This window comes from Vespa crabro, chromosome 9 (genome assembly GCF_910589235.1).
Source record: "Vespa crabro chromosome 9, iyVesCrab1.2, whole genome shotgun sequence".
Classification (NCBI taxonomy): domain Eukaryota; kingdom Metazoa; phylum Arthropoda; class Insecta; order Hymenoptera; family Vespidae; genus Vespa; species Vespa crabro.
In genome coordinates, this window is record NC_060963.1 from 8,371,837 (window position 1) to 8,399,306 (window position 27,470).

The 27,470-nt window shown below is 28.3% G+C and overlaps 6 protein-coding genes across 17 annotated transcripts; 3 read left to right on the forward strand and 3 right to left on the reverse strand.

Moving 5' to 3' along the window:
• Window positions 1-1,776: 1,776 nt before the first annotated feature.
• Window positions 1,777-4,196, forward strand: LOC124427108 (enoyl-CoA delta isomerase 1, mitochondrial-like). Of its 7 annotated transcripts, XM_046969606.1 has the most exons (8): window positions 1,778-2,020; window positions 2,150-2,157; window positions 2,383-2,455; window positions 2,596-2,693; window positions 2,779-3,050; window positions 3,169-3,347; window positions 3,428-3,549; window positions 3,634-3,975. In XM_046969606.1, the coding sequence occupies exons 4-8, from the start codon at window positions 2,597-2,599 to the stop codon at window positions 3,804-3,806; spliced, it is 843 nt and encodes a 280-aa protein (XP_046825562.1). In that variant the 5' UTR covers window positions 1,778-2,020; window positions 2,150-2,157; window positions 2,383-2,455; window position 2,596; the 3' UTR covers window positions 3,807-3,975. The 7 variants fall into 7 exon arrangements, with proteins under 7 accessions (XP_046825563.1, XP_046825564.1, XP_046825562.1 ...); XM_046969603.1 differs by having other exon boundaries at window positions 1,778-2,157; window positions 2,333-2,455; XM_046969604.1 differs by lacking the exon at window positions 2,150-2,157 and having other exon boundaries at window positions 2,339-2,455.
• LOC124427104 (dynein regulatory complex subunit 3) lies at window positions 3,894-7,080 on the reverse strand. Of its 3 annotated transcripts, none has more exons than XM_046969597.1 (10): window positions 6,956-7,080; window positions 6,131-6,295; window positions 6,032-6,057; window positions 5,500-5,672; window positions 5,269-5,426; window positions 5,010-5,202; window positions 4,730-4,931; window positions 4,375-4,623; window positions 4,233-4,309; window positions 3,894-4,156 (listed from the first exon to the last, which is right to left on the reverse strand). In XM_046969597.1, exons 1-10 carry the CDS (start codon window positions 6,963-6,965, stop codon window positions 4,009-4,011), a joined length of 1,401 nt encoding a protein of 466 aa, XP_046825553.1. In that variant the 5' UTR covers window positions 6,966-7,080; the 3' UTR covers window positions 3,894-4,008. The 3 variants fall into 3 exon arrangements, with proteins under 3 accessions (XP_046825553.1, XP_046825552.1, XP_046825551.1); XM_046969596.1 differs by having other exon boundaries at window positions 4,239-4,309; window positions 5,774-6,057; XM_046969595.1 differs by having other exon boundaries at window positions 5,774-6,057.
• LOC124427106 (TOM1-like protein 2) lies at window positions 6,640-10,536 on the forward strand. Of its 4 annotated transcripts, none has more exons than XM_046969600.1 (9): window positions 6,640-7,205; window positions 7,506-7,675; window positions 7,901-8,182; window positions 8,249-8,509; window positions 8,617-8,914; window positions 8,972-9,092; window positions 9,181-9,211; window positions 9,813-9,863; window positions 10,052-10,536. In XM_046969600.1, the coding sequence occupies exons 1-9, from the start codon at window positions 7,148-7,150 to the stop codon at window positions 10,244-10,246; spliced, it is 1,467 nt and encodes a 488-aa protein (XP_046825556.1). In that variant the 5' UTR covers window positions 6,640-7,147; the 3' UTR covers window positions 10,247-10,536. The 4 variants fall into 4 exon arrangements, with proteins under 4 accessions (XP_046825556.1, XP_046825557.1, XP_046825554.1 ...); XM_046969598.1 differs by having other exon boundaries at window positions 6,645-7,205; window positions 9,181-9,376; XM_046969601.1 differs by lacking the exon at window positions 9,813-9,863 and having other exon boundaries at window positions 6,641-7,205.
• Window positions 10,537-11,157: 621 nt separating this feature from the next.
• On the forward strand, window positions 11,158-14,236 carry LOC124427109 (cytidine deaminase-like). Its single transcript, XM_046969610.1, has 2 exons — window positions 11,158-12,309; window positions 13,753-14,236. The coding sequence occupies exons 1-2, from the start codon at window positions 12,273-12,275 to the stop codon at window positions 14,151-14,153; spliced, it is 438 nt and encodes a 145-aa protein (XP_046825566.1). The 5' UTR covers window positions 11,158-12,272; the 3' UTR covers window positions 14,154-14,236.
• A 220-nt stretch (window positions 14,237-14,456) lies between these two features.
• On the reverse strand, window positions 14,457-22,801 carry LOC124427102 (serine/threonine-protein kinase mTOR). Its single transcript, XM_046969593.1, has 6 exons — window positions 16,423-22,801; window positions 16,161-16,303; window positions 15,943-16,083; window positions 15,233-15,857; window positions 14,907-15,087; window positions 14,457-14,631 (listed from the first exon to the last, which is right to left on the reverse strand). The coding sequence occupies exons 1-6, from the start codon at window positions 22,643-22,645 to the stop codon at window positions 14,616-14,618; spliced, it is 7,329 nt and encodes a 2,442-aa protein (XP_046825549.1). The 5' UTR covers window positions 22,646-22,801; the 3' UTR covers window positions 14,457-14,615.
• Window positions 22,802-23,247: 446 nt separating this feature from the next.
• Window positions 23,248-27,160, reverse strand: LOC124427103 (pre-mRNA-processing factor 6). The gene is made up of 9 exons (XM_046969594.1): window positions 26,911-27,160; window positions 26,748-26,807; window positions 26,341-26,467; window positions 25,710-26,260; window positions 24,853-25,633; window positions 24,554-24,769; window positions 24,112-24,453; window positions 23,693-24,036; window positions 23,248-23,603 (listed from the first exon to the last, which is right to left on the reverse strand). Exons 1-9 carry the CDS (start codon window positions 27,003-27,005, stop codon window positions 23,324-23,326), a joined length of 2,796 nt encoding a protein of 931 aa, XP_046825550.1. The 5' UTR covers window positions 27,006-27,160; the 3' UTR covers window positions 23,248-23,323.
• Between the last annotated feature and the right edge of the window lie 310 nt (window positions 27,161-27,470).

The window sequence follows — 27,470 nt, forward strand, 5'->3', positions numbered from 1 at the left end:
AATATCTTCATACATATAATAGAACAGGCAATCGCAATTAGAGACATGATAAATTTTCCGTCTCCGCAAAGAAAAAAAAAAGAAAAAATGGAATGGACCAAATTGAAACATCAAAGAATCCATAAGCTTTTTCTCTAATAATATTTATTGAAAGCAGTGTAATATTAAACCAAATAATATAGGTGCTGGATACATCACAGATCTTTTAAGGTGCCTTCTCTCTGTTTGTTGCGGTAAAAAAAAGATTAAAACTAATTAATCATAGACTGCTCAGTTATAATCAGTCTATAAAGATAACTTTATTTTCCGTAGCACTACAAGTCGTAGCGCGTAATCTTTCTGAGTGCTACCATTATTTAATATTTAAGACATGATTGATATACGATACATTTTTGATGACTTTGTTTCTCGAACAGTTTTCAAATTCGACGAACGAAAAACATATTTGTGTCGGACAAACGCGAATATGATAACGAGAACAAATGTTTAATATGCCTTTATAGGAGCACATATATAAAATATAATCTAAGATCTTGTATAAATAATTGTAAAGAAAAAAAAAGGAAAAAGTATCGATGTGTCTTTCATCGTAGATTGATAAAATATTGAACGATTCTATATTGATTCGTTCGAAAATAATTTGAGAAACAAAGACCCGCATAGTGAAGTTATGTTCCAGAATACATGAAAAGAGGTAAATAATCCTTAAACTTGTTCTATTTTATAAATTAATTAAAAACGGAACAAGTGAATTCATTCATCTATATTGAAAATACAGTTATTCGTTGGCTTCCATATAATGATTTGCCAGTGAAAAAATAATGGACGGCTTTTTCATTTTTTAATTATTGGGTTGGCAATTAAGTGATTGCCGGATTTCAAATAAGAAGGAAACGACAAAATCCGCAATCACTTAGTTGCCAATTCAATAAAACTCTTTATCAAATATAAATAATCGTTCCAAATTTTCTAATTAGTAAATTATTTATATCACTTATACACATATTGTATATTATATAATTTATATATATACACACACACAAGTGTTATATATATACGTGCGTGCGTGCGTGCGTGCGTGCGTGCGTGCGTGCGTGCGTGTGTGTGTGTGTGTGTGTGTGTGTGTGTGTGTGTGTACATATATCTATACTCAATATATATTAACATGTGTGTATATAGTAACAAAAATATGTATCTTTTAAAATAAGTTCATAGTAATATGGATAAAGGTTTGTGTAGATTATAGTATGTATTTTATGATGGTATCGAGAAAAAAAACAAAATAACAAAAAAAAAAATAATATAACATACTTCCGATAGATGCCTAACAGATTTCACACTTCCAAGGTCGAACCAAATTTCGAAGATACTCTTCAGTTTTTATACAAAGTACATTATCGAACAGTAGATTGTTAATCGTCGTTAACGAAAATGTATATGTAGATATTATTATACATGAAATATATAATAATAATAGTAATAATAATATAATATTAATATTATTAATAATAATAAAAAATATACATTCGCGTAAAATGTACGTTTAAAGAGACCAGTTAAAATTTAAACTTGTATTCTGCGGAATTGAGTTATGTACATTTTGTAAATAACAACTTCTATATTCTGAAGTATGAAAAAATAAAGAAAAAAGATAGTGGGTACTTGTAAAGAAATCAATGCAGGTGATGTAAACAATAGGTTATCGCTATGAGACACTAAATTGCTATTATTCTGATCATATATAACGATGTGATTATATATATATATATATATATTATATATATATATATATATATCATGTTGAGGTCATGTGAGAATCATAAAAGCACAGTTATGTGTGCGTATACATATGTCACATATTATTGCACATGCATGTGTATACGCATATATATCATGCATATATAGTAGTACGTAGTTTTACATATTATATTCATCGTACGTGTAGAAGTCGCATTCCAACGTCTAAGTTTTTAAAGAAATAAATAAATTACTTTGGTCAGAAATGTGCTATTATTTCATAGTAAGCTTAACGATTCCATTTTAACTCTTTTATTTTTATTCTTGATATATACATTAACAATGTTAATAATTTTTATTTTTATTCATTTCTGCATTCACTTTTAAAATGATTCATAAAATAATATGCTAGTTTTTCTGGTAAGTAATGCTAGTAACATATAATAACAAATCAACATATGACATACAAATAATATTATTATAAATAAATATATTTTAAATAATGTGAAAATGTAATAAAAATGATAACAATATGTTAATATAATACTTTACTATTATCTCATGAAATTATACGTATGATAAATCTGTTCCAAAGTTTCAGGCGATATACATGTATTTTTGTTTTTGATTTTTTTTTCTTATCAGAGAGAAAGTACGTAAGTAAAGTATAGTATAATACTACAGTGATTCAGAGAAGAAAATTGTTGATTGTTAGCAGGTATATATTATATATATGATTATTAAATTGATTATTAAATTAATATATTAAAAAGAATATATATATATTAAAAAAGATATATTAAAAAGAATTAAGTATAATATTTAAGATAATATTTATCGCTTATATAACACATATAGAATGTTGGCCCTTGGAAGATTTTTTATCAAACAACGATTTATCAGAAATTATGCATCTGGAAAGAAACTATTAGAAATTGCAGAAGATCAAAATACAGGTATCTTGATAATTATAATTGTTTGTAAATTTGATATTTACTTTTTTGCTAAATGAATTTATTTATTAAAACTTATATATACTAGGAATACATATAATATCTATGGCACGACCTCCAGTTAATAGCTTAAACCTGGAGTTATTAGAAGAATTGAAAACATCTTTGATAGAAGCCCAGAAAAGCAATTGTAAAGGCATTGTTCTGACTTCATCACTACCAACAGTTTTCTCAGCAGGCTTAGACATTATGGAATTTTATAAGCCAGATATTGAGAGATTGACTGCTTATTGGCGTACTTTGCAAGATACATGGATGACTTTATATGGTTTAGAAATACCAATTGCTGCTGCAATTAATGTATTACATTATTGAATTTGCTTAATATATATTTTCTTTAATTATCGTTATAATATAAAATTTAATATTTATTTTTCACTTATTTTATATTACATATCATAAATATACTTTTACATAGGGTGCTAGTCCTGCCGGTGGATGTTTATTAGCCATTTCTTGTGAATACAGAGTTTTTGTTGATGGGAAACATACCATAGGATTAAATGAGACACAATTAGGTATTATAGCTCCACAGTGGTTTATAGATCTATTTGTTAATACCATTGGTTATAGACATGCCGAATTAGCTTTGTTGAGGTATATATTACAAATAAAAAATATTACTATAAAAATCTTAATGTATATGTTCAATAGGTATCTGGTTTTTTACTTTTTAGGGGCACACTTTTTTATCCTAATGAAGCATTAAATATTGGACTTGTAGATGAATTGGTAAATGACAAAGCAGAAGCCATTAAAAAATGCCAAAAGTATATATCTTCTTATGACAAAATACTTAGTAAGCTCATTATTTTATTAAAATTTTAAACAAAAGTAAATAAACATATATTTTTAGAAAATATTTTATATAATATTTTTGCAGAACAAGCTAGAAATATAACAAAGTTAAAACTTCGTGAAAAGTTAATTTCCTGGCTACAAGAACATCGAGAGATTGAATTAAATAATATTAAACAATTTATTCAATTAGCAAATATTCAAAAAAGTCTTCATGCATACATTGAAACATTGAAACAAAAACAAAAACAAAATTAAATATTTTTTATGTTATTATGCAACATTTATTATAATTCGATAAAATAATATTTATATATTATATATAAATGATATTAAAACATGATATTATTAAGAATCTTTTATTATAAATATAAATATTTATAATAAATATAAGTATTTTCTACTTGAACATACTGTTTGAATGAAATGGTCTTTTTATACTTCTCTTTATTACAATTAATCATTTTTTTTTTTTAGTCAAATTGGGAACATTATCAATTTCAAAATATGGTAGATGTAATAATATTAATGAATGAAATTGTTTACGTACATCTTGAAGAAAATGGGTAATTTCCAAAATTTTTTGACTGTGCCTGTTATTTTCCTTGCTAGAAATAAAAATTAACCTATCATTCTCTTCGATCTGTATTTAATGAATTGTTTATTTATACAAATTTTTAATACTTATACAACTCTTCACAGTACTCATTATGCCATATTTTTAATCTGCTTAACATACGATCTTCCCTAGCATCAATGACCTACAATAAATAAAGAATATTTTTTCTATTATCATTTACATGAATATATTCAATGATTTACTTACACGCAAATGTAAATCATGTGATGCTGCAAGATTATTACTTAATGTATCTTTGTCTCCACATAAATCTAACAAATGATTTGGAATTTTAGATTCATCTCCAAAACCACTGATATAATACAAAATAATACTATTTATATTATCATTATAGTCTGCTTCAGCATTTCGCATTTGTGAAAAATATTCTCGAGCAGTCTCCAAAAATTGCTCAATCATATTTGTCATATTTACTTTGAAGACTTCATTTATTTCCTTTTTTATAATAAAAAAAGTATCATAGTCATAGAATTATAAAAAAACAAGTTACAGAATTAAAAAAATTGCCCATTTTTTAGTTTTATTATTATGTAATACATACTACTAATTGATCATGTATTACAACTTCTTTAGACATTAATTTTGACCATGTTTTGGATATCACATCATTGAAATGAATATACCAATTGTATACTACTTCTATATTATCATCCATTTCATCCATTTCATCATCAAGTATATTAAATAATAGATTTATTTGTGAGAATATTTTAATTTTTTCGTCCGATAATTCATCCACAATACTAAAGATAAAGATAAATATGAAATCAATATAAATTAAGTTAAAATAGTATGTATAATACAATAAAATTATACTTTACTCTTTTGAATCATTTTGTACTTTACTTTTGCCTTCATTAACAACATCATTAAATAATTTAATTTCATTATCTCGTTTAACTTGTTCTTTTAATCCTATTTCATAAAATTCATAACATATAGAAGAAATTTTTTTTCTATACTCCTCAAAAGCATTTTCTGTATCATTATTCACTACAGATAAATCTTTTCCTTCTAATAAATAAAAATATTTTAGCACAAAATTTAAAATAACTAATATTATAGTGTATTGTATTATACCTTTATCATCAAGAAACATATGCCAAAAAAAGTTATCATCGTTTAAATATTCTACATAAGATTTAGATAGTAAATCCTGTAAATTTTCAAATGCTTCTTGTTCTTCCAATTTCTTTTTCTTTTTTGCTTCTTCCTCTTCTATATTACTAATCATATGTCTAAATCAAAATATATAGAAAGTTATATATAATTGTCCTTTGCAATATATAACGTAATATAAGACATATTCACTGTTGTTTGATTATAGCAGATTGACGTTCTTCCTTAGTAATCATTTTATACTGATAATAGATTAATTGCGGTACAAATGCAATTAGGTATTCTTGATATCCATTTTTCTCCGTACATGGATTATTATTTATGTTAAAACTACATAGATATTTGAATTGTCTTAAATAAATGACCTGCAATTCACTAATTATAATTTAAATTGGAAATTAAAGGAATTATTAGAAAAAGGCTACAAAATTTAGTATATAAAGCATATAATATATAGATTCTATACATGTTCCCAGTCTGTTATTTGGTTATTTCCAATACTAAAAATATGCAACTTATGCAAATTATTTATGCCCTCGATTTTAGAAATGTGATTATTAAAAAGTAACAATATTTCCAATTCGATTAAATGGTTTAGATTCTCCATTATTTTAATATGATTAAAAGATAGATTAAGTTCTTTCAAGTGAACAAGTGCATCCAAATTTTCAATTTTTTCTATAATGTTATTTGATAAATGTAATTTTATCAAATTTGGCATTACCCAAAGATGATCGATGTTCAAAATATCTGTAGAAATATACATAAGTATTATAAGTAAAGTTATCAAATTTGTAATCCTTTTTCATAAATAATTACATACTAAAAAATTCAATTCGTATTTCCGTGATAACATCTAGTTTAATACCATCTTCAAGAAAATATTTTCCAGCATCACCTTTAGGACCTTGATCGATTAATAAATTGATAAGAAGTTCTTCATTTATTACACCAGGCTCTAAAATACTTTTCGAAGCAATCGAGACATCTTGAAACATCGTTCACAAAAAAATATATAATAATAAAAATAAATAATACTACTACATAAAAAAGTTAAAAAGGTGTAATTTTTTTAATTTTGTATACTATCAATACTTATTATAATATCGATTACGTTGCCATGCAACTGTAAATTGTATTATTACTTTTCCTCTATCTTTTTGTTATGTTTTTCTTGGACATAAACAAATAAGTTTAATAATTATCTATAAAACAATGTAATGTCAGAAAATTCTGAAAATATTGTTTAATTTAATAATTTATAAACATAGTTCTACTTTCAAAAAAGCGCGGTATATCGTTGCACTTCCCATAATGCATCTATTACGAAATTTGATTAGCAACATGCATTGTTATAATACTATCATTACATAACCGTTAGATTATTGGGAAAATAAGTATATTTGGTAAAACTTTTAAACGATCTATTTATAAAAGTGATTATTGCGGAAACTTTTATTATTTTCAAATATAAGACATTTCATAGATAAAATTTTTATCCAATCAACGAAGGATAAAACCAAGCTATATTGAGAGCAGTTGAGAGAATCGTAGAAGGCCACTAGGATACTGAAGCCAATCATCGTACAAATCTCAAGACGCTCGAATAAACTAACTGCTACATATCTAGTGTTGGTTGTCTTCCTACCTTTTGACATCTCTGTCTTATCATTGTGTAGGTCATATGATTCAGCCTTCTGCCATTCAACGGTGTAAGATCTTATTCGTAACGAATTACGAATATCGCCCTTATCGAAGATTTACACGCGCGCGATATATGTGCACTTGAATCAGGCTAATATAATTTATATTTGACACTGTTTCCGATCATCGTCCAAGCATGTCATTTTTTGGAGTCAATGTAAATCCCTTTTCAACGCCAGTGGGCCAAAAAATTGGTAAGATAACTTCGATAATTTAGATTTCGACTGAAATTATGCATATTATTGTTTAATCCTGCAAATTTCATCTACGTCGTCATTGATAATAATAATCCGTCAATAGTTACATCCATATGCAATTAGACGAGGATTTACTTTCTATTACTTTTCTAGATGAAATGTTATCATACGTCACGATGTTTTTTTCCCTTCTGCTTCGATATTTCTATAATGTTAAAGATTAGTAGAAATGTATTTGTATCAAGAGGATTATTTATTCATTTATTTTTGTATCTGAAATTGGATTATGTATTCCAGAGCAAGCTACAGATGGTGGTTTGCCTAGTGAAAATTGGGCACTCAATATAGAAATATGTGATATTATAAATGAAACAGAAGATGGACCTAGAGATGCTATTAAAGCAATTAAGCGCAGGCTTAATCAAGCTGCTGGCAAAAATTATACTATAGTAATGTATACTCTTACTGTTAGTATCAAATCCACTTATTTTTTATATAATGGCTTGTACAAGTATAAATATTATATTCTAATGATATTATGTTATATAGGTATATAGAATGATATTATCTTATATTGGTATATAGAAATACTCACACAAAAATTTTTGGGTTGACTTTATTATAGAAATATCTAATATTTGATCTTTAATATTTTCTTATCCTAGTTATTATATGTAATATTTGTAATTTAGGTATTAGAAACCTGTGTGAAAAATTGTGGAAAACGTTTTCATGCTCTTGCTTGTTCGCGAGAATTTGTACAAGAATTGGTTAAGTTAATTGGACCGAAAAATGAACCACCAACTGCTGTGCAGGAAAAAATTTTGAATCTTGTTCAAACATGGGCAGATACATTCTGTCATCAACCACATACTCAAGGAGTTGTACAAGTCTATCAAGAATTAAAAGCAAAAGGCATACTATTTCCAATGACTGATTTGGATGCAATGGCACCTATTATTACCCCTCAAAGAGTAAGATATTTCATATACAAATTATACTCTTATAAAGTGTATAAACTTATTTATTATATTTTATAGAGTGTACCTGAAATAGAACAAATCTCAGGAAATTTGCCTATAAATGATCAACATATTTCCAACTCTACAGTGATACAACAACAATCACAATTACAATCATCTAGTCAGTTAACACAATTGAATGAGCAACAATTAGCAAAATTACAAAGTGAACTGGATGTTGTGCAAGGCAATATGCGTGTTTTATCAGAAATGTTAACATATTTGACAGATCAAACTTCCACTCAATCACCAGATTCTGCTGATCTTGAATTATTGACAGTATGTTATATATCCGTTGCAATATCACTTTATGTAGTAGTTTTGGTTAGCATATTAATTTTTAATTCATATACGTTTACACAAACATATGTATATAAAATCTATAGGAATTGCATGCAACATGTAAAGCAATGCAAGAACGTGTGGTAGATTTAATTGGAAAACTGGCCAATGATGAGATGACAGCTGAATTATTGCGTATAAATGATGAATTAAATAACCTGTTCTTGCGTTATTCAAGATATACAAAAAATAAAGCTGTACCTGCAAGTACCATATTAGCTCAAACAATAGGTCAACCACCAAATATTGATTTGAGTGCAGAATCAATAAAAAAAGAGGCAGATTCACTTATAGATTTATCAGATGAAATTGATACTGTACAAAAGCAGGTGGCAGGAATGGGTAAGCTGAGATTTCATATCAAAAATAACATTTTTATTAAATCTTATTTGATTTTAGATATATCTGAATCTGATGATAATCTTAGGGTAGAAAAAAGAGAAAAGAAAGGAGGAGATAGTGATGAATTTGATATGTTCGCACAGTCTCGTAATGCAACATATGAGACAACAAAAAACAGGTGAAACTTTTTCTAACATTTTCATAATATATACACACACATATATGGGATATTATTATTTCATTCAAAATGTTATGTTATTATATAGCGGTAGCAAATATGAAGACAATATGGAACAGGTGAGCGGAGGAAGTCTAAGTTCAGCAATTCTCAATCGTAACAATCCTAAGTATTCCCATCAAACTGCTTCTACTACTGCTACTACTACTACTATTACTACTACTACTACTACTACTACTGCTGCTGCTGTTGTTGCTGCTGCTACTACTACTACTACTACTACTGTGCGTAATGCTCCTTATCCTTTTTAAGCTAAGTTACAGTATCATCTTTAATAGTAACACCATTGCAAAATTGAACAAGTTTACAGGAATTTACATGATGTAAATAATGCAACTGTAAAATCAAGTAACTATTTCTATAATAGACTATATCAAAAAATAATTATAATTTTATACTTCGCTTGAAAAAACCTCCTGTAAACTTGAAATAACATCACTAGGTCCAATATTAGTCTTCCAACATAAAAATATAAAAATCTCTATTTACCTGAGAAGATGAAGGTACAGTATTATTGTAAATTGTTACTGCTTTGCATAGCTTTATATGTAATGTTATGTTCCATTATTCTTTCTTTTTTCTTTATATTTATTTATATATAATATTATGTATAAATATTTATTGTTTTGTTCAATGTTCGTCTTTGATTTAAATGCTTAGCTCAACCGGGAATCAGAATTCAATGAAATGGCAGCTTGGCTTAATCATACGGTGAGTGATGTGTTTTCATCTAATGTTAAAATCTTTTAATCTTAATAAAGTGTTACAAAGGATTTGGAGCAGGTGAGAACAAGAATCTTTTAATATATAAATGTCGTCTCAATTCAATGTCATAGAATAACAACATGATCATTTTGCAGTAATATAAAATAGATATTGTGTCATATGGAATGTTACAGCCCGCTGTACAAGGTGACCAAGAATCTTTAACATCATCAGAGTTCGAACGTTTTTTAGCAGAGCGAGCAGCTGCTGCTGAAGCTCTCCCTACACTTTCAACTACAACAACTCCATCAAGTACTTCAAACTCTGGAAATCCAAACATACAACGTCAAATCAATAAAGATCAAGATAAATCTTTATTTGCTCTGTAAATGTTGCTGTCGAATCTCTTTTAAAGCAGGTGATAAAAGACAACACAGCTATATACTAATTAATGCCTCTACCTGCATCTGTTATATTAATGTTCATATTAATTTAATCAATTAAACGCAAAAAACAAATAAGAAATTAAGAAAGAGAGGCAAAAGCATTATGCATTAAATTTGCTTTTTTTTACGTACTTAACAAGTGTAGTACCACGCAGTATGTATTGGAATATTTTTGTTATAAATTCTTACTTATAATGGATAAGTAATGATAAAATAGAAATCTAAAGAAAATATATATTAATTGTGCGACTTCTTTAGTAGAATGATAAAAAGTATTAATTTTGTCTTATTTGTATATATAGAAAATCCTATATTTACAAAATTATATTAAATTTAAAAAGAAAAAAATATAAACAGCAATGCATATCCCTTGCACTACCTTATATCCATAAGAATGCAATTTTATGTGAGGTTGCATTTATTTTTATTAATTACTGAAGCGTGGAACATTAAGTATCATATTTAATAGATCATCTGATGAATATTAATAAAAATATTTTTCTATGTTAAAGTAAATTACAAATGCTCTCCTATTTAAAATTTTGTATAGAATCATGAATTATAACTTGGTAATCATTATAGTTATTTTGTATATTATTATAATGGTTAATATTGTTATATTAGTAGTATTCTTTATGCCACTAATATCGATTAGTAACGTTTATTATTAAAATTATTCTAAAAATAGAACTTACGTATATTCTAAAAAAAGAATGTAAGAAAATTCTCCTAATATGCAATATTATGTTACTATCATAACATAAGGACAACATGAATGGTAATTTTAGTTTTTAATATTTTTTCTTTTATTGCATGTTACATATTGTTAAATATGTGCACAATAATATTAATTTATATATCATTTTTATATTAATTTATAATAGTTTTTAATTCTTATTTGCACATGTAAACAAATGAAATGATAAAGAATTATTGCAAATATTTTTTTAATTTTTTTCTCATATACGTTCTACGTTTTATATACGCACCTTATATAAATTAATGGGTACTAAAATAATACAATACTTTGAATAGAGAATTGTTACTGTTCCTAAATAAAATGCATCTCTTTATAATCTATCCTCGCTATTAAAAAAGAAAGGAAAGGGCCTATTATTAAGTTATTTGTGGAAAAATAGTTTATATAATTATTAGAATTCAAATATTAACATTACAATGTAAAGTATGTACATGAATTTTTATATGAAGAAGCACTTTTAAACTCGTTTATTTAAAAAATATTAACGATAGGTTAATGCAATAAATCAAAAATATCTTTCCTTAATCGTGTATGGCTTTTATTCATAGCATTTATTATTCATTAATTATCGTTATATATTAACTTGAAAATTTACGTAACGTAACAATTTACGTACAATAACGTTTACGTAATTTGTTAACAATTGTTAACAATCAAATAAATAAATATCGATAGATGAAAGTTATCATGTTATTGATACATAAGTACGCAATTCGATTATATGCAAGTAGTAATATATCAATACTACTATGTACTTATATACAAAATATAAGAAAAATCTTAATAATATAACGTACAGAAATACAAATTCAGTCGTATGATAAGAGAAAACAAGAAAGAATTCTCATTATAATAAATTAATGCTTATACATGCATAATTATTTGGTAATTCTCTTCAATTATCTTATTATAAATATAGCTTAAAAGATATACATCAAAAGAATATAAGTTGCAAAAGCAAATAAAACGGATACCTAAATTTGCAGTTAATCTTGTTCAAGTATTCGTTTAGTTTGAACAGGTTATATTCATATATGATGTCTGTTGTGCATTATCTATGGATATTTCAAACTGACGTCATTTTTACGTCTAAATTTATTTGTCATCCTTTTGTTTTTAGACATATGCATACTTAATTGTAAAAATTTATATTTTATTAATTTCTGCAAGAAAAGAAATTTAAATCAAGAAATCAAGGGTGTTGATATAATGAATCACGGAGATATTGTCGATTTTACATCACTTGGTAATTAAGTAATATTTTAATACTATTGTCATAGAATTTCGTGGAAATAATTGTGCATGTACAAAATGTTGATTTTTATCTTTATATTTTTGATGCTTATATGCATGCAATACAAATCTATTTCTTACTCATTTATTATCAATGTCAATAAATTACATTTATTTAATACTTGCTATGTTAATTTATCCAGTATATGGCAAAGTTAACGTAAGTCTACAAGTTATTTGTTTACACATAATTTAATTGTCTTAAATCAAACCATAAAAAAAAAGAAAAGGAAATTTATTATACTTTGTAAGAATAAACTAATTATAAATTATTTTAATTTGAAGATGTTAAAACGGTTTCCCTTTTCTATAATCTTTCTCTTCGAACCACACCTTGTTAATAAGACAATAATGCTATTTGTGTAAAATAATTCCAAAAAATATAATAGGAAGTCCTTTAAAAAGAGTTTTTTTTGAAAACAATTTTCTGTTATATATTGATTTTTTATAAGTGAAATTCTGCAATTTAAAATAAAATATTACCTATTTTATTTATTATTACATACATTTATTTCATATGATTATATCACATTTTAATGACATTGACAAATACATAGTTGAAATATATATATTAATATTTTATGAAAATTTATCCTATGATCTCAATTTTTCTATTACATAAATTATCATATAACCAGAATTTAACATTATTTAATTTATTGGGAATTTATAAACTTTTGTTGAAGAAAAAGGGAAGAAGAACATGATAGCGATGATAAAGTAACTGTTATTATTTGACAAATTTTTGCATTAAAAAATCAGCATGATACAAGTGCATGATAATGTACATTATCCATAATAAAATTCTAAAATTTTAATAATACTAAAATATTAAATGTACATTCCTTTTTTATTTAAAAAAATTTTATATGCATATATATTTATTGACTACGGATTCCAATAAAAAACAGGAATTCTTTTACCATCTACTTTATCTAAGAAATCTTATTTTGCATTATCAATATATATATATACAAATAGTTATAAATACAAAAATTAATAATAAATTTTTGCATTTATAAGATATTTCTCTCACAAATGCAAATACATCTATTTTAGCGATAACAAATTCAGATTTTATGGATACTTTCTCCTTTTCTTCTATTATGTATGTACAAATTTATTTCAGTGTTACATATACATATGTATGTTATTTCAATTCTTGATCATATTATTATTAAAAAGAAATCTTCTAGATAAAACTCTTTCTAAACACATAATTACTGTACCATTCTATTATAATATAATAAAAGAATTTAATAAATTAAAACTTACATGCAAAATAAATAAATTATATATTTTTATCTATACTATAAAATAGAAAAGTTAAAAGTTAAAAACAGTTTAAAAGGTTGGAACTAAAAAATTATCTTGTATTATATGTTTTATTTTATAGATTCAGATATTCAAGAGTTAATAAAACAAAGTGCAATTGTACGAGAATACTCATATGCACCTTATAGCAAGTTTAAAGTGGGTTCTGCAATACTTTGCACTGATGGAACAATTTTTAAAGGCTGTAATGTGGAAAATTTATCGTATCCTGTTGGAATATGTGCAGAAAGAACAGCTATTGCAAAAGCAATATCAGAAGGGAAAAGAAAGTTTAAAATATTAGCAGTAGTAGCAGATCAAGAAAATGGTGGATTTACCACACCTTGTGGCTTGTGTCGACAAACTATTGTTGAGTTTGGTAATATAACTATTTATTGTGCAAGGTCTGATATGAAAGATGTATTACGGACTACAATAAATGATTTACTTCCCTTTGCATTTAGTCCAGATGTGAAAAATTAAATATTTTGTTATCTTATAACATAATTCTGTAACATAATTAAGATAAAAATAAGAACATAAAAATGAGGTCCTATAATAACTAATAAAATTATATACATAGATATTACTTAAAATGCTTATTTATATATTAACTTGAATAGCCTGAATATATATTTTTACATATAAAACTAATGCAGTGTAAATTTTTCTTATAGAAATAGTTGATGTTTACTTATACACAAACAGTTTACACTGCATTTACTGTAATATTTTTCTTTTTTAAATAGTTTTGTTTATACTTATAGAAAAAAAATTAATGATATAATTAACTCTCAAAGAAATATTTATAATTTGATCTAGTTTTGATTACACATTAAATTAAAGTAAATATTACATCTATTTTGTTATCATTTGCATTGCACGTGCAGAAAAAGCACTGGAGCTATAATAGTCACTTCAGATTTTATTATTGTAATATATAATTTACCAAAATGGACACCTGAAAACAAAATAACATATATATTTTTCAATTTTATATTGCCTATACAAAATATTGTTTATTATATGAAGTTAATTAATATTAATTGTGGGTGATGTAATTATTTTATAAGCGTATGAACTATACTACAATTTATATTATATTATATATATAAAATACACATACATATGTGTGTGTGTGTGCGCGCGCGCGCGCGCTCGTTCACATTATGTAAGATAAAAAATTATTTTTACTTTTTCCATATTTTAGTAATATTTAATAAAAAGAATACTTACCATCCAATGTAACACTGGCAAAGATTTTCATTATTGGTAGCCTGCTGAATCAGTAAATCCACTTGATCTTGAACAGTCAGTGATTCTTCATGTGAAAAATCACGTCCTGTCAATTTGTCTCTCACTCTTGTTATAATAGCTAAAGCCTTCTTGTTTAATGCTTCTGGTTGATTATTATCACCTATAAAAAATATATTTATATATTGGTAATCAATAAATTAAGTATTCATGAAAAATTCAAATAAAAAACTTTACATGCTAATAATTATATTAAGCTGAAAGCTTAATTAAATTAATTTTGTAATTACAGCAGAAATTATAATTACCTCCGTTTTCAACACTACATGGTACACCCTTCTTTGGTAAAGTAGCTGTAAGAGAATCTAGAACGTCTCCATGTTCCTGGCTACTACTAGAACTCATTCCTTGTGCATCAGATCTCTTTCCCTTTAATGCTGTATTATCCATTAATCTCCAATTTAGAAGAGGATCATAAACAAAAGCTTCTAATACAGCCATTAAACTATCTTTGTTACGATGTAGTACAGACATTACTGATTCACAAGTTCTTCTGTATGTGCCTTCAATGCCCGTGACCTCCATAGCATTTATTAACATTCGTGTCAAGCGAAATGGTATCTTTTCAGGGAATTTTTCACGAGTCATTGCAACTTCAAAACAATCTCCAAAATCAATATGAAGAATCTTGCCACTTAAGCGATCCAACATTAAATTAGATGGATGTCGATCTCCAAGACCAAGTATGTAACCAACCATAGACATAACAGCAAGAGAACGCGTATAATTTGTTCTACGATCGAACCACACTTCGCTTGATGGTGACTTCAACCATAAAAGACGTGATAAGTCATCACCATGAGTATGTTCTAGAGCATGTTCAAAAACTTCAACCTTTTGCATAAGCATAAGATGTTCATAGTCTGGTGCCATCTATAAAAAAATATATATTTTTATAAATACAAACTATAAGATATAAATATGTATTACATTTAATTGATACTGTAATTTTACATACTCTTAGCATTATCCTATGTTCTATATTTAGTAATATTTTCTTTTTTTCTCTGTAATCCCTTATCAAAGTATGCAATGTATCACAGTGTGGTACCCAACCAATAAGACCACTATTTGTTGATAATGGAATTACTGCATACCTCTAACAAAGTATGTCAAAACAGATAAATAGTATACATAATTTAATATATTTAGTATACATTTTGTTAAATAGTATACCTGAATAGTAAGATTTCTTCTAAAAGTATCTGGATCATGTAATAAAAGTGTATTTACTAAACCAAACAACTGCATTACACGCTCATCTTGTCTAAGATCTTCATGTCCTTTTAATAGAAACATATAATCTTTACCATTACTACCTAAAAGAGTTTTAAACGTGACACATCAGTATAATCATTTAAAAAATATATCTTGCCTTATGTATGTTGATATATACATACTATATGAAAAAATAATAGTATAAATAAAAATACTTCACCTTTAATACATAACTTTCTTGGTCGTTGTTTGCTTGTTATCACTTGCATTGAGCTATGAATACTTGCTATCCTGACTATAGGCTGACCTGGACTATAACTCCCAGGCACAGCTAATTCTAAATCTCTACAAAGAAGCAATTTTGGGCTTACATATTGAAGTTCTAAACTAGTCAACTGTGGTAATTGTCTTGATATTCTTCTAAATACATGATAATACACATCCCATGCTTGGTTTAAATCTTTCACGTTTCTTGAAGCTTTATATCTATGGCACCATTCTTGTGCTTCCATTAAATCTTTTCCATAAGCTTGATTAAAGGATGTTTCTTTCAGAGTTTGTGGACCTCTTTCTAACATTGCATGTAATGGTTCCAATGTATCAAGCATCCCTTTGACATTTTTTTCTCCGAAATATAATCTGCTGGCTTCTTCTAATCCTTCATGCCATAATTCATGCCATAAAATTGCAACTCTAATTAATTCATCACTTGCCATCATAGCTTGTTGAACCAAAGTAGGACTGTGTTCACACATACTTTTTAGAATTTTATTTGCTGCTGTTTTTCTAGCATGACTTGCACTTTTTGAGGCAACTGTTAATGGATACACTAATGCTTGTGGATGTGTTTTTCCAATATCAATAAGAAGATGATGAATACATCGTCCAACTAAAGTTCTAGGTGTATCTATTCTTGCGATGAGTTGTGGTATTACTTGTAACCATGTATTAATTTCTATTAATCTGATACCTACCACAATAGCTTCATATACTTCAGGCCATTGACCATAATCAAACCACAATGTAAGTAATCGAAGTGTATCTTGTAAAGAGTTACCATGTGAAAGATTAATTGATCTAAAAAATCCTTCTACAGCTGGAACAGTGAACTGTGATATATACTGTGGGCTAGAAAGATTATTACGTGTTCCATTGCTAGGTGCATTCTCGATATTAGAATCACCTTGCTGATGTTTATAAAACAATACAGTTTCAAAATTAGTATAAGCAAAAGCATGCCATGCTTTATACCATGTTGGATCATGTTTTGTTGCAGCAGCATAATAAGATAATACTGCAGGTATAGAAGTTTCATTTATACCCTGTAAAGCTTCTAACCATTCTCCCAGTTTTAAATAACACCGTGCAAGCAATCTTTTTCTTGCATCCTGTATTTTTTCATTCTCTTGATTTATTACGGACACTATTGCAGGTTGTAAAGAATTTTGCACGAATCTTTGCAGATGATTATATGCTTCTTCTCGTTTGTTTGCTACCCACATGTTTTTACAATAAGCAAATGTTACTTGTGGATGTGTTGTTGGTAAAGGCTGATCCGGTGTTAATGAAGGATCTACAGCCAATAACATTACTAATGTTTTATGACACAACATTAAACTACCACTTTTTCTACAAAGGCTAGCATATTTAAGCCATGTATACATATCTTCTTGTGGAGAAACTACTAAAGTATGTACTTGTATTATTTTCTGCCAATCTTCGACAATTTTTTGCCCACCTTGAAGTCTTTCCCACCACATAGATTTAATAGTAGATCTTCTTTCTGGAACAAGTTTATATTGTATTACCTCTTCTAATTCTGCTAATTTTTGAACTTCCACCATAGCATTATAAGCTCTTTGATAACTTTCACCAGCCATAGCAGTTAATTCTGTATCTAATAAATCTCTAGCGCTATCAATAAGCTGATGAGCAATATCATATTGTTCATCATGTATTGCTAATACTGCTCTGTAAAAAGCCCCATCTTGAGTATCTTTTGGTATTAGTGAGATATATTTTTCCATACTTTCCCATTGACCCAGACCCCATGCAGCTGCTGCTGCCATTCTCGCCATTCTTTGTTTTATTTCATCATTCTGAATTAACCATTGTTTTGTAGCCTCATCATGTAATTGTCCCCATTCTCCAAGTGCTTCCAAACAACGCATTTCACCTAAAGTAGATTCTACATCTGCAGGGTCACTTTCTAAACGTTCTTTATATAAATGAAGTGCTTTATCCCAGTTATGGAGTTTTTCATACCAACGTATTTGAACTTTGAGATCTTGCTGATTGTACTGATTCATAACATATTCAAGTAAACCTTCTGCAGCCTCCTTTTGTTGGAGTTTATTATTAATTGAAATTAAAGATTCAAATACATTACTATTTCTACTTTTATGAAATTCATCTTCTTTATAATGTAATGCTTTGGCATAAGCACGACAATGCATGGCTCTTTCTCCTAAGATTTTATTATCTAATGGTAGTGGTCCTTTGTCACAATGTTCCATAAATTCAGCTAAATTTAAAATTGTCTGAGTTATTTCAGGAAGATCTGGTACCATTAATGCTTGCTGCAGTGTTTGAATTAATTCTGTTCTATATGTGTCATTAAGTTCGGTCCAACAAGAAACAAATGCAGCATTAAATAAGTCACGTGGTAACTGTGAATAAGTTTGTGCAAGAGCCCAACATGATCTTAATGCTGGAGATGGAGATTCTTTAAGCAAACCAATAGAAAGACTTCTTAACCATTCAAGCCAGTCATCTTTAGATACCCTGCGAGTTGCTGTCCAAGCTTTTTGTAAATTTGAAGCTGATACATGCAATCGCTTTATAGTTGCTGTATCTGATGATGTTAAAGATAAATCACGATTCTTATTTCTTGAATGTCGATGTCTCATTAACAAGAAATCTTCACTGTCTGCAACAGTTGATTCTGTAAGAATTTTATCAACTAAGACATCATAGTGAGGATTACTAATTCTATGCTTTGTCATGACCTTTTGAACTAATGAAATAAAAATTTGATATTTTTTTCCCAATTGTATCAAAAGTGCACAGAGTGTATCCATTGCTGTGTTTCTTAATTCTGGACATTGATCCAATGTTCGTACTAATGGATGAACGATTCTTGATGCAAAATCAGTGAAATCCAATGTATCAGCTAAATGGTCTACTGTTTCCAATGCAACTTTATTCACTGCTATAGGACAGTCAGTTGCATGAAATAACTTCACAATTGGTGGAAGAACTAAATGAAGATAATTATCAAGATTATTCCCAAATTTTTGTAATGCAAGTAACAGCTTTACTGTTACTGCACGGTCTTTACTAGTATCGTGTGTTAATACTCTTAATATGTGTGGCATTAACTGCGGTAAATAAATTTTGAACTCTGCACCTAAAGCTATTGCAATATGTTCAACTAAAAGAATAAGTGTACTTTGTAGAGGGCTATTTACAATCCAAAATTCTTTAATTAAATTAAATATATCATCAAGATAATTTCGAATGTGCTGTTTCACAATAGCGATAAGAATAGCCAGTTGTTGAAATAAATATTCTCGAAAATTTACATCTGCTGTACGTACGACATTCAAGAAACTTGGCATTACTTGAGAGATGTATGGAACACATTTAATACCAAGACTTTTAAATATAAAAGTCACAGCTTGTACTACCATTGTATGATGTTGAGATAGCGTAGGATCACGGATGATACGCATAAGAGTAGCAATGGCTATTGCAGGATAATATTCTTCCAAGGTAGATGATGACATATTTACCAACATTTCACTCGTTGTCAAATCTTGTGTATTTTCTATTTCACTTTTAGTATCAGCCATTGATGTAAGTGTATCTAATTGTGAATCTATTTGACCAAGATTCATTTTGTGTTTATATGGATCTAAAGCTCCTAATAATCCAAGAACTCTAATAGTTTCTCTTCTGATAGCTGGCTGTTGTTCTGTTTTCAAAAAATTGATAAGTACATCTAATAGAGATGGATATTGCATGTATGGTTTTACTGCATGTCCTGTACTTCCAACTAATTGCCCAAGAACCCATAAAGCAACACCTCTTTTCTCTGGTGAACTAGCATCTACTAACATCTCAAGTAATATTGATAATAATTCAGGCATCCATTGTTGCATTTCAGCACCATTAACTTCTGCTAAATCTCCTATAGCACGGAGTATGGCTAATATTACTCCAGGATTTGATTCCGCTTCTTTTAATTTTGGAACAAGAACTTTTAAAATTGGTTCCATATATGGTCGAATAAGTTGCGGTGCACTGACTACTAGTTCATCCAACATGCGAGCAGCTTGTTCTTTATTACGACCCATTCCAGAATGTTCCAATTCAGTAAGGAATTGTATAAGTGTTTTACGAAGGGATGGCATCACATAAGCAGGATTCATATTACTGAGTCGTCCTATAGTTCTGATTGCTTGTTCTCTTATATCAAACATCTCATCATTCATAGCAATAAATAATGCAGATAAATTTTCTGCCTGTGCTAAATGAATATCAAATGAGTCATTTAACGAGGCTAAAACTGATTTTCGTACATCAGAATCTGTATCTGTAATTCCTACGACTAATAATTTTCCAAGAACTGTAGAGACAGTGTTAGTTACTGTAGGTCCTGGTTGATTTAGTGCTAACCTTAATAATCGAGAACATGTTTTTACAGCCTCTAGTCGAACTTCTGGCTGTTCTGATGTTAAAAAATGATCAGCACATCTTCTCACAAATTGTAATAAAGGATTACCATCAAAATTGAATGTGCCAAGTGTTTTTAATGCAAGAACTGTAGAAGGAACATCTACTTCTGTTGATGGCATGGATACAGGGCTAGCTACAGTCCAGGGTGCTCCAGGATGTCTTAATGGCTTCTGCATTAGAACTTGAGATAGCATTCGTAAAAGACCTTGTGATATATCTGGTTTTAAAGATGGTACACTGTGTGCCAACTCTCTAAGAGAAGTTGTTAGAATAGGACTTAATCCAGTTGCTAACATTGGTTCTAAAAGATCCCTCACATCAGATGCTATAGTACGCTTTACAGCATGACCTAAAAGAGTGATACATATAAATACTGCAGGTTCCAAAGATGTACCACGTTTTTTATTAGGTGTTTCTTTTGATGGTAATAAACATTTTATAACTTCCATAATTTTTGAAAGATATGGTTTTATAGAATCTTCAACTGCAACAGCTATAAAACCAATAGTCATAAATGCTGCATATCTATCTTTTTCACGAGCTCTTAAGGTCATTAAAAGATAGGCCATAGATTCTTTTAAATGGTCCTCTGTAAATTTTTGCTTATTGAATGCTGCTAATCTTGGTAATAACATCATTAATGCATGTTGAATATGTGGATTTCTTGATATTCTTTGATTCATTACATCAGTATAAATATCGTCCAACCTCTCCTGCATTAAACATCGACAAACTGCTGACTCATGTATTGGATATAATGCATGTTGAGGCCCACAAGAATTTTGAGATGTTCCTGCCCATTTAGATACTATTGTTGTTTTTAATCTAGGCATTAATGATTGTATGTCATTTTCATTTTGTTGTGCAGAACAATTTAATCTTTCCATTAAAGCTTCATAATTTCTTTCCCACTGTACATTACTACATCTTAGTAATTCATTTAATACTAATAACGAACCATGTACTCTATCATCTCTGTTGACACCTCTTTCTCTTGCATATACTTCTTCAAATCCTGCCATTACTTCATCATAACACTGTTTGTACCATTGTGATTTATGCATTTGTTTTGCTGTTTCCCTTTGAGCAGTAACAACAAGTGCTGCTCTTAAAGCTTCAACAGCACCTTCTCGTATCACAGGTTTTGGATCACGTATTGCATTAAATATAAGATCAAAAAAAGGAGTAACTTGTTGAAAAAAATATGTTGGCATTGACACGGCAAGCTCTCTTAGTACAAGTACAGCTGCATGACGTTTCCCTTCATGCCTATCTCCTCCAAGCCATTCGAAGGCACGTTTTACTTCAAATTCTACATACTCTGCTGTATATGTTCCAGAAACTAATGCTAGTTTGCCAACAGTTTTTGCAGCTAATTCCATAACTCCAACATCATTAGATGGTAAGAGATTCCGCAGATAATTTGCAAATCTTATAGTGCGTGTATTTATATTACCAACATCAGCTCCAATAAGACAAATTATAGCTAATATACCACCTTTTTTTTCATTCATATCAGAACTAGATACCATTTCAAATATATGATGATTGAATTCATCCATAAATGCTGTAATCTCTTCTTGAGAAACCTCACGTAGTTCTGTTTTAACATAAAAACATAAATCCTTTGCTGCTTTAGTACGTGTTTCTTCATGTCTTGACTTAAGTCGTTGAACATATTGTTGTACAAGTGTATTTGTCATGTTTGCAATTATTAATACATCATCAAACTTTTATTTTCTCGAATATATTTGTGTGAGACAAGTTTTTAAAATATTGCTATACTAGTTCTGCATGAAAAAGAAAGATATTTTAAGGTTATGTTAAAACATTTTGTTTCCATGCGAGTGCTTTCAGAGGCGCTTCGTAAAATCAATAAATCATGGTGGCTGGACTTAAGCTCCAGTTACTTGAAAACATAACCTTGACTTTTGTATAATAATATTTATTCATACCATAATACATTTAGGTTATATATAAGTTTCAGAATTTCTAAAAAAAAAGAAAGAATGAAGAAAAGAAATTATTAAAGATATTTTTTACATGAATTTTAAAGGTTTCAGTTTATTCTTTAAATTAATTATATATTTCTTTTAAAGGAATGAATGAAATAAAATACAAATTAAGTAAATTATAAATTAAATTAATTTATATATGTTTTATATATATATATATATATATATATATATATTATTTAATTTATAAAATATAGATATGAGAAAAATAAAAAAAAATGTAAGTAATGATTAACATAATCAGATCTATTTTTTACTTTATTATATTATCAAAGTAATTAATTTTTAAGTTTATTTAAATGAATATAATTCTTTTTATTTAAATATGTACAATACGCATATATTGTGCAAAAAACGTTATATTACTTATATAGGAATTTTTAAATCTTTTGCAACTATTATCAAAATTTGATCTACACTTAAACACCAATTTACAATATTTTTAGATATTCTGCACCAATTTTCACCATGGTGTGGTTCTGCAGCAATGCATCTTTTTTTAACTTCTTCTTGTTGTTCTTCGGCTCCATTTAGAAGTTCAAATTTATAAAAATAAGCCCATGCATCTCCTAAATCTGGATCTATTTTAACAGTTCTATTAAACCAGTCTCTACACTTAGAAATTTTGTGTTCGCACCAAAATAATCTACAACAAATAACACATATTTAAAATAATTAGAAACAACAGAATTTAAAATAATTATTCAAATTTAAAGGTACACAATAAATTCTTACTTTGATACTGCAAGAAGAACATGTGGATCATGTTCACATTTTTTAAGAGCATCAACACTTTTTGTTTTTCGCTGTGGCCGTGGTTCCATAAAGATTGCTTCTGCCCAAAGTAATCCTGATGTAGGACATTCTTGTAATGCTTTTGCCATTAAAGTATGTGCCATATCACGTACACCACCAGATTTTAATTCATTTCTAATGGCTTCAAGCCATAATTCTGCATTTTTGGGATTACGTAGTCGTGCTTTTTCTAAAACTGATCTAGCTTTTGTTACTTGATTTTTTCTGTGTTCCAATTGTGCTAATAAACGCCACAAAGGAATTGAATTAGGACATTTTTTGATCTGAAAATATTGAAAAGTAAATATAAATTTCTAATAAAAAATAAAAAATATAACAGAGTATAAAAATATAGTTACAGCTTGATTATAAGTTTCTAATGCTTTGTCCAGATCTCCTTGTTGTTCTTCAATCTGTCCTTTCATTAACCATAATTTAGGAAAATCTTCAAATGCTTCAAGGGCTTCCTTTAAAAGATGTAAAGCTGCCTCAAGATTATTAAGAGCCCATTCTAACTTAGCACTCTTCATCATTACTCTTGGCGTAGGAGCAGATGCTCTAGCTTTTGCAAGTAAACGTCGTGCTCTTTCATATTCTGCATTTTCTGATTCCAATTTTACAGCTGCTAACCAAATTTCTTCAGAATTTGGATTTGCTTGAAAAGCTAGAGATAAAATGCCTCTTGCTGCAGGTACATCTCCCTATAATACACATCAGAAAGTATGTAGATTATGAGCAATATAATAGAAAATAAAAATACAAAATATAATTTGTACAAAAGATATAATTATAAATACTTACAGCCAACCATTTAGATTTAGCTCCCATAAGCCAGAGTACTTCACTTTTAGGACAATGTGCAACTGCTCTTTGTAACAAGGATTCTAAAGATTCACGTGTACCGTATGTTTTTTCGAAATAAGCTGCTCGTAACCAAATAGATTTCTTACTAGGGAATGTTGTTAATGCATATGCATATACTGCTCTTGCACATTCTAATGCTCCTTGTTGCGCACACTAGAATATATATAAAATTGTATTTATATTTATTTTATGTACGAAAAATTAATAGACATAATATAACAATTACAATAACTTACAGTTTCTGCATCTTCCATCCAAGTATGTTTCCTATCTTCCTCTTCAACACCAAAGCCAATAATGGCTTTAACAATAACTTGACAGCAGTGTACTGCTCCAGCTTTTTCTGCTTCCATAGCTTCTTTAAACCAATGTTCTCTATTAATTTCAACTCCATTTGCACTTAAAGAAGATATAGCTCGATCAATAATTTTTTCTACCATGTGTTTATTTCCATTGGCTTCTTCTAACTTAGCAGCTGTAGTCCAAATTTGTCTATCAGTTGGGATATTTTCTCTAGCCTTATTAAGAACTTTTCTTGCATTATCATAGGTTTCTAATCTGGCTAAAGCAAGCCACAAATCAACACTAGTTGGGCAACATTCTACAGCTCGACTAAGAAGAATACGAGCATCTTCTGGTTCTTCTAATTCAACTGCTGCTTTCCATAATCTTACAGAATTCGGAATATGTTCGAGAGCTTTTCGATAAACTCTTCTTTTTGCCTTTGCTTCAGTTTCTAAGTCAGCAGCTTTTATCCATATTCTGACAGATGTTGGAATATGTCGTACTGATTGAGCGATTACTGCTTTTGCAGTATCAGGTGGTTGTAATCTTGCAGCTTCTAACCATAAATCTTCAGATGTTGGATTCACTTCACAGCCTTTCATTATTAAATTTCGTGCTGCTTGAACTTTTCCTGTTACTTCTTCTAATCGAGCAGATGCAATCCAAGCAGAAGGATGATTAGGATTGGTTTCTCGTAATGATTTTAATAATAATCTTGCTTTTTTTATATCACTAAGAAATAAATAAAAATATAAATTAATCAATGCAACTTTCTATTATCCAAATTAAATAAATAAAATTCACTCACTTAATATCTCCACCATATGTTGGAATCATACTCTGTAAATCAGTAAGATATCCTTTTGGATCGACAACAGTTTGTCCTTCTACAGAATCAGAAACTTGATTTAATTTTACATTCATAAGGGTATTTCTTGCTTGTCCAATTTTCCTTAAATCTAAGTCTCCAGTTGGTGTTAGCATTCCAGGTGTAGCTACACCGGGCATCATAGATGCTAAACCACTTGATGGATCAATGCTGGTAGAAGTTTCGCCACCTAAATTTCTTGCTAATACAGAGTCTGGTAATGGTGTGAATTTTTCTGCTCTAGGATTTCTTTGTTTTCTGTTTCTAGCATCTCCAACCTCAGGAACATTTTTCCATTCATCCTCAGTAACATTAACTAATTCTCTTTTTAAATCTGAAAACTGTTGTTGGATTTTAGGACGTTCTTGACGATACCGTTCCAATTCTTCTCTTAAACGTTTTTCTCTATATTCTTTACGTTTTTCATCCATTCGTTTATCAATTGCTTCATAAATTGCATCAGCTTCTTCATCATCTTTATCATAGGGATCCTAAAAGTATTTTTAAATATTGACAATAATGTGAATAACACTTTGAATATTCTGCTAATGTTGCTAATAAATATACTAACTTTACTAAAAAGAGAACCTCCATAACCAGAGAATTCATCATAATTAGAATCATTTAAGTCTTCTTCGTCTTCTTCTTCCTCTTCTTTTTTCTTTGTACGTTTGGTAGGAGGAGCATGCCTATCATCTCTATATACATTAAAGATAATAAATAATTAATTTAAAAGCATATATTAAATGAATAAAGATATCAATACTATAAGAAATTTGAAAGGCTATTACGTTATACTGTTGCAGTCATATTAATTAGAAACAAATGACACAATAATACCTACAAAACATTATAATGAATGGATAAAATAAATTATCATATAGTTTACAAATTAGTCTTGTTCCATTCTAATCTTGACTTTCAGATTGTTCGATATTTATTTATACTATTCCTCTATTCATATAGAGCAATACTTACGATACATCATTAGCATCTCGTGCTGGACCGATATCAGATCGTGTTGTAAATCCAGTGGCTCTAAAATAAATTAAATTTTAATGAATTTTTAAGAAAAATTAATTTTTGTTTAGTTTTGATGTATATATATAAACAGTGTAATAAATTGTATCGTTTAAATTACCCTCTTCCGACACCAGCTACATATCCGAGTGGAGCAGGTACACCAAGAAAATGTTTTTTGTTTCTCGTTGACAAAGATACAGATGGAACTGCCATTTTAATTTCATTCCATTTTCAACTCAAAAATGAACTATTAACAATAATTTTTCAATTATTAACAGATTAACAACAAAACTGAAAAACCACACCAAGTTTATTATCAGATCGACTCTATACAAAGCAGAAATTACGAACACGCATGAACTTAAAGATATATAGAAAGGATGCAGAATTTTATATTACGGTCATGAGGATGTTATATATATGAAATAAAGGAATGAGATAGTTGTCCACAAATCACATATGAACATACAAAATAAATAACGATAGAATTAAAAATGATAAATAATATGTATGTATCTTTTGTTATCGTAAACAATTTCAATAATTATTTTTATGAATTTTAATAATTTAATATATAAGGATAAGGAATATTCATTTACGATTGAAGCGCCATATATATCGGTCAAATTCTTTTATAGTCGTTTTGAATTAGAATTTGAAACGAAACAACTATTTTTT